This window comes from Hemiscyllium ocellatum, chromosome 1, assembly GCF_020745735.1.
Source record: "Hemiscyllium ocellatum isolate sHemOce1 chromosome 1, sHemOce1.pat.X.cur, whole genome shotgun sequence".
Taxonomy (NCBI): domain Eukaryota; kingdom Metazoa; phylum Chordata; class Chondrichthyes; order Orectolobiformes; family Hemiscylliidae; genus Hemiscyllium; species Hemiscyllium ocellatum.
This window is the reverse complement of record NC_083401.1, coordinates 60,276,571-60,283,603: the sequence shown is the minus strand read 5'-3', so window position 1 is coordinate 60,283,603 and position 7,033 is coordinate 60,276,571. Positions and strand designations below refer to the sequence as shown.

Genomic DNA, 7,033 nt, shown 5'->3' with positions numbered 1-7,033 from the left:
AATAGCTTTGCAATTAGCTGTGGCACTCAAGGTTTCATTGGTAGGGAGACAGTTCATTGGGTCAGCAGCAATGCACACACTATGGCTGAATAGCAAAGTTATAAGCACCACATTGTTAGATACAGAAATAACATACTCTATATGGGAAACTGTCTGACCCACTGTGATCTTCATCATTTGTTGTTTTCAGGTAGCACAACACATGGAAGAGTGACGAGGGGAGACTGAGATACTTCTCCCTAAAATAGTAGGTGCAGACAACTTGCTAAAAAAATGTTAATTGTGATTTCTGGAATTGTATTTCATTTTCTGGCACAATTCTCTTGCTCTAGGATGTTTGGCTTTACACAAGTCTAGCTTAAAGTAAATCTGTGGGAAGCCAAGGGCAGGACAGGAGGGCAGGAACAATTACTGAGAACCTTTTTAAGCAATTTGATTTGTTGGCCAAGTCATGTTTCCTCATTGCTCAGCTTTACTTTCAAAACTTATGGTTTTTATTGGATTATTCCCTAAAAATATACGTCTTCTGATATTTCACAATGAAAAAGTACATTTTAAATACAGGAGAATGGAGTCGCTAAAAATATGAACATTTATATTTCATCTATTATTTTTAAAGACAACTTATTTGAAATACATGTATGAGTTCTACTTGTACTCAAAATTAATAAATATTATGATCTTACTTGGCAATTCAAAATATCAAACAACAAATTAAAATAATTACTAAAAGTCTCCATGGATTACAAACATTTTTCATTTGTTAAAAACAACTCCATACTAGTCAATTAGGAATTAAATACTAAGATGACCAAAAAGTAAAATAGTTACAACTCGCATTGTTTAAGGTGTTCACAGGAAAACATTTTAAACACCACAGTTTAAAAAGGTTGCTTTTGTTAAATAAGAGGGCAGGAATTTCCCTTCTGGCTGCATGAATGACAAGTTATGAAACAGAAATGAAACACAAAGTTCAGCTACAATTGAAATAAGCTGAGTGTCTTTTAAAAAAAAAGAAACACGGAGATAATTTTGAGGCAAGTAGTTACATTTCAGTTTGACAATTTGTGGACAAAACATTGTCTCAAAATGCTAGGTTTATTACGCACAACCCCATGTTCTATGGAACACATCTTCATGTCCAAAATTCCAAGTTAGGATCCTAAGGGTCCCTGCTTTCTACACTAGTGTGCTATAAGCCAACAATATGACAGCAGCTTCATTACCATAAGTTAGAGTTAAGAACAGAGGAGGTCATTCCCACCTTAAAACTTGGACCTTAATGCTAGAGATCTCAGATTCAATCTGAGCTTTTGCATAATTCTTCCTTGCATGATACATCAAAACAGTGACCACCATTATAAATAGTGAGAATGAATAAATGCATAAATGATGTGCTCTAGTTCAGGCACTTTCAAAATCATTGTTTATTAACTGAAAGGTTAAAAAGCTAGTATACAGATCAGGGATCCCTTGAATTTCAGGTCTACAGTTCTACACCATCTAGCATTTTTGCTTTGAATATTTAAACAAAAATAATTTCCAAACACCTGTCAGCCCCATCATTAAGATGCAGTATATCTTGAATCACTGTATTTGTAACAATCTCCTTGTTATATGTACATACACACACACACGCGCACACACACACACACCCGGTGAAACCAGCAGTGAAGCAAGCAATGGAAAAAGCTCACAGGTTTAAAAAATGGCAATAATTGTATAAGATAAGATGCTAAAATCAAGTTATATATAAAACTAAAATCTGCCATTATTGGAATATTTGCTACTCAACAAAAATAATACCCTTAATAATTACGGTGAACATCCATTGTTACAAACAATTCACATGCCATGCCTATAAAAGAATGTTTCTAAAGCTGGATATTAATTAAAAGTTGGTAATATATGCGCAAAAAAACCTGTGATTTCACATCCTTTTTCAGTGTACAAAGAACAGAGAAATGAAAAAAAATTGCACTCAATTTGCCAGTCACAAGTGTTCTTTGACATGAAATATATTCTTTACAATGACATAGAACTGACTCTTACTGTACATTGATTAACATAATAAAAGGCTATGCATAGGTCAAAATACCTGCTCGGTACTTTTCCACATACATCAAAATCACATACAAGAACTTTGCACATGCTTTACAGAAGAAGCCCCTTTCCACCATAAATCAGTGGCTAAGCACAGATGAGGTCAGGTGTAGAATTCATTGTGTCTTGCAAAAAACTAGGATGGAGTAGATAAATATACAAGTTGAACTATATACATAATGTACTGGAATGTTGGCTATCCCAGAATTGCTTCCATTTAAAATTGTGAATTCATGGACCATTGTTAGAAGGCACCCTCTGCCAACTAAGTTGATGTAATAATTTAAAAACAGAGATGCCTTACAAAAAAGTATATATGTAACGCAAACATATAAACTTACAAAAATCTAACAGAAATCTTCAAACTTTAAAGAAACTGTTATTCTTCTGTTACAGGGCCAGGATTGAAAAAAAGAGAGAAGAGAATGCACACTCAATCTATTCTCAAAGGAGAATGTCTCTAAGATAGAAAAATACAACTAAATTGTGACTGTACTTACTCACTTTGAGACGTGAATCAGAATAAAATAATAGTTCAACTTCCTAATCATTTCTTATAATTTATCAGGCGTGTGCAAGTTCTTTTTAAAGGTCTTCTAGTTTTATTACTTTGCATGGGAAGACCTGGTTTCCAATGTCCATTGAGAGCAGTACTGCCACAGTAGCCAATAGTTTCACTCGTCATCACAACGAATAAGTCTGATGACATTTTACAGCTGATGACATATGGATAACATAATAAGGCAAAGCTTTACTTAAATATCTTATAATGTAGTGTGAATGGGCCTCCTAAATTTAGGTAACTGGTTTTTAAAGTGTGATTGAATGGGGTGGAAATAAACACTAGACATTTTTATCTTGCATATCTCTCCTTCATAACAATATTAACATTTTAAACCCGAGCAAAAAATACTGCAGTAAAAAGGCAGGTATTGAACATTTTATACTGCAGTACTTTTACTGTAACTTCATATGATAATTATTGTAAATAGCAATGCCATTTATAGTCCAGATAAATACATATTTGATCAGTTTTTAAAATCTACCAATCTCATTCATTTCTATCACAGAAAATTGCTGACAAAATATCTTGATAGACTGATTATGAATTTATCTGGAATAAATTGCATTTGCTTTTCTCTTCACACAATCAATCACTTTAATGCACGTGGGTCAAGAACCAGACAGGCCACAAAACAAAGCTTACTGTATTTCTTTGGCTGTACTAAATGCTGTGTTTCATGGGCCATTTATGATCTTCCTGGATTAACTGGAAGCAAAGCCTTTAGCAGCTTGAAAAGGAAAGGACAAGTTTAGCGGACGAAAAATTGTTTTAGAAGGACATGAATAACATGAAAAAGGAAAAACAGGAAAAAGAATATACTTCATACAGTTCGATACATTTTACTTAGTAAAGGCTGCCACGACAGCCCAGAGCAATTCATTTGTATTAGGCTTCATAGATTCAACTTCAGGATCCAAGTCCAGTAATTGTCGCACTCTTTTCATGGCCAAGTCATAATGTTCATCCAAAAGTGGGGCAAAAGCATTTTCCAGTACATCTGAGGCATGGGCTAAGTAAATGAGCGCAAGAAGGCGCTTGTCCATCCGGTGAGGGTCATTCACCCACTTATCCAGCACTGCTTCCTGCACTTTTTTGATGAGACGCTGTTTGATGACATTGTTGGTCAGCGGATGAGTCGTCATATCGAACAGCAGGAAGTTTTGTTTCTCTGTAGTCAGTACACCTTTCTCCACCAGGTTTTTAGCCAATCGCTCACGGACATTTCGTAATTGATAGTGTAGTTTTAATGGATTCCACGTTTCACCTTAGAACACAAGAGAAAAAAAGAAAAATATATAATTAGTATATTAGGTTTACGTATGAAGCAGTTAAAATGAATGAACTTGAAGTTCGAATTCGTGAGAAGTGATCTTTGCTTTAAGTCTGATTGCTAGAGGACCAAAAATCCAGATATTAAAAAAAACTCTTCAAAATGACTGTTTAGAAAATAACTGAAGGAATAAAGGAACATATTAACATTGAGCAGAGAAATATCTCTCTCAAATCGGTCCCTTCAAATTAGATTTAAAAATGCATCAAGAATGCAAATGCATTGTAAGCCATTCAGAGGAGGTTTACCAGAATAACACTGAAAGACTGGGCTGGCTTATGAGCAGCATGCCACTTAATTTTCTTACTGGCTGTGTGGGTCTCCAAAGCCAGTGTGCCACAGCAACCTCCAAAGCTGAAGTCAATGCCCATCACTGTTCACAGAGCATCAGAAGAGCTGCGTGTGCAGTGGAAAGGGAATGCATGTGCAGTATAAAAGGGAACATTGCTGATGAGGAAAAGGTTGGATGGGATAGGCTTGAAAGTTTAGAGGTCATTGACTAAAACATTCAAGATCCTGAGGGATTTGGAGAGGGCAGGTACGGGGAAAAGATTTTCTCCCCTGTGAGAATCCAGAACTAGGGATCATTGTTTAAATATCAGAGGTTGCCCATCTGAAACAGATTAGGTGCTTTTTACCCCTCCTCTCAGAGGAAATGAATCTGTGGAACTCTTTCTGGAAAAAAAAGGTGGTGGACGTAGAGTTTTGAACACTTTTTTAAGGCTGAGATAGATAGAATCTTGTTAAGTGGGTAAAAGGCCATCAGGGTAGGCAGGATAGTGGATTTGAAGTTACACAATCCTATTAATGACAGAGTATATCTGTACTTTTTCATACATTCATTCAACCATTGTATGGAACCTTGGGTTTACAATGAAATAATGTTATGCCCTTTTTACTGATGGGACTGAATTTGAACTCTATTCATTTTAATATAAGGTGATTTCTGGAGTTGCATCATTTGATGTGAATTTCAGCTGGTTGCTGCAAAGACAAGAGAAGCTAGTTTGCATGAATAATAATGAAAAATTCATGTAGTTGCAGTGGGGTGGCATTCTGCAGTTAGGGTCAAACACAGGTTGGAGAAGACAGTTTTAGTTTAGGAACTAGCTGCATTATTCCACATTTGACAGTATTTGACTTGAACAAGAAAGTGAGCCATTCACTGGCATCAATATACAAGGATATCTCACACTCACCACCATTAGCAAAAATACAGCTAAAAAATTAAAAACTGTATTAAGAAATTAGAACTGACAAGGTACAATGGAAATCAGCAAAATATTAACGTGATCATTATCAAACTTTATCTGTAAATGGTAAGAATCCTGAAAAGAAAACATGGCACACAAATTTTCACAATCTTCAATGCCAGAAGCAATGAAGTATATCACACAAAACATCAAAGGCTATGGTTTACAGAACAAATGTCGATTTTTTAAAACTGTATTGGTAAAAAACCTCATACTTGAGGTGGAGCATGTTGCAAATCTAAAACTGAGAAACCACATATTGCTAGTTTGCACTCCCTATTGCTACTCAAGTTATAATGAAAGGGTGGCAGGTGAAGGCCAGCTTACTTGCAAGGTAGGGCAGAAACAAATCATCAGGGCAATCAACAAGTTTCGGAATTCGACGTTTCGAGCATAAGCCCTTCATCAGGAATGAGAGAGAGTAGCCAAGCAGGCTAAGATAAAAGGTAGGGAGGAGGGACTTGGGGGAGGGGCGATGGAGGTGGGATAGGTGGAAGGAGGTCAAGGTGAGGGTGATAGGCCGGAGTGGGGTGGGGGCGGAGAGGTCAGTAAGGAGATTGCAGGTTAGGAGGGCGGTGCTGAGTTGAGGGAACCGACTGAGACAAGGTGGGGGGAGGGGAAATGAGGAAACTGGAGAAATCTGAATTCATACCTTGTGGTTGGAGGGTTCCCAGGCGGAAGATGAGGCGCTCCTCCTCCAGCCGTCGTGTTGTTATGTTCTGCCGGTGGAGGAGTCCAAGGACCTGCATGTCCTCGGTGGAGTGGGAGGGAGAGTTAAAGTGTTGAGCCACGGGGTGGTTGGGTTGGTTGGTCCGGGCGGCCCAGAGGTGTTCTCTGAAGCGTTCCGCAAGTAAGCGGCCTGTCTCCCCAATATAGAGGAGGCCATATCGGGTGCAGCGGATGCAATAGGTGATGTGTGTGGAGGTACAGGTGAACTTGTGGCGGATATGGAAGGATCCCTTGGGGCCTTGGAGGGAAGTGAGTGTGGAGGTGTGGGCGCAAGTTTTACATTTCCTGCGGTTGCAGGGGAAGGTGCCGGGGGTGGAGGTTAGGTTGGTGGGGGGTGTGGATCTGACGAGGGAGTCACGAAGGGAGTGGTCCTTGCGGAACGCTGATAGGGGAGGGGAGGGAAATATATCCTTGGTGGTGGGGTCCGTTTGGAGGTGGCGGAAATGACGGCGGATGATATGTTGTATGCGGAGGTTGGTGGGGTGGTAGGTGAGAACCAGTGGGGTTTTGTCTTGGTGGCGGTTGGAGGAGCCACCCCCCACCTTTTCCTCCGCTCACCACCCCCCACCTTTTCCTCCGCTACATCGATGACTGTATCGGCGCTGCCTCGTGCTCCCACGAGGAGGTTGAACAGTTCATCAACTTTACTAACACCTTCCATCCCGACCTGAAATTCACCTGGACTGTCTCAGACTCCTCCCTCCCCTTCCTAGACCTTTCCATCTCTATCTCGGGCGACCGACTCAACACAGACATCTACTATAAACCGACTGACTCCCACAGCTACCTGGACTACATCTCCTCCCACCCTGCCCCCTGCAAAAACTCCATCCCATATTCCCAATTCCTTCGTCTCCGCCGCATCTGCTCCCAGGAGGACCAGTTCCAACACCGCACAGCCCAGATGGCCTCCTTCTTCAAGGACCGCAGATTCCCCCCAGACGTGATCGACGATGCCCTCCACTGCATCTCCTCCACTTCCCGCTCCTCCGCCCTTGAGCCCCGCTCCTCCAACCGCCACCAAGACAGAACCCCACTGGTTCTCACCTACCA

The 7,033-nt window shown here is 39.9% G+C and overlaps 1 protein-coding gene across 1 annotated transcript in view; it reads right to left on the bottom strand.

Annotated features, from left to right (window-relative positions):
• Positions 1–1,409: 1,409 nt before the first annotated feature.
• golph3a (golgi phosphoprotein 3a) overlaps positions 1,410–7,033 on the bottom strand; it is an 81,028-nt gene continuing 75,404 nt past the window's right edge. Inside the window, exon 4 of the mRNA XM_060856572.1 lies at positions 1,410–3,932. Within this exon, the coding sequence (XP_060712555.1) occupies positions 3,508–3,932 (425 nt within the window). The 3' untranslated portion in view covers positions 1,410–3,507. The remainder of the gene's footprint in view (positions 3,933–7,033) is intronic.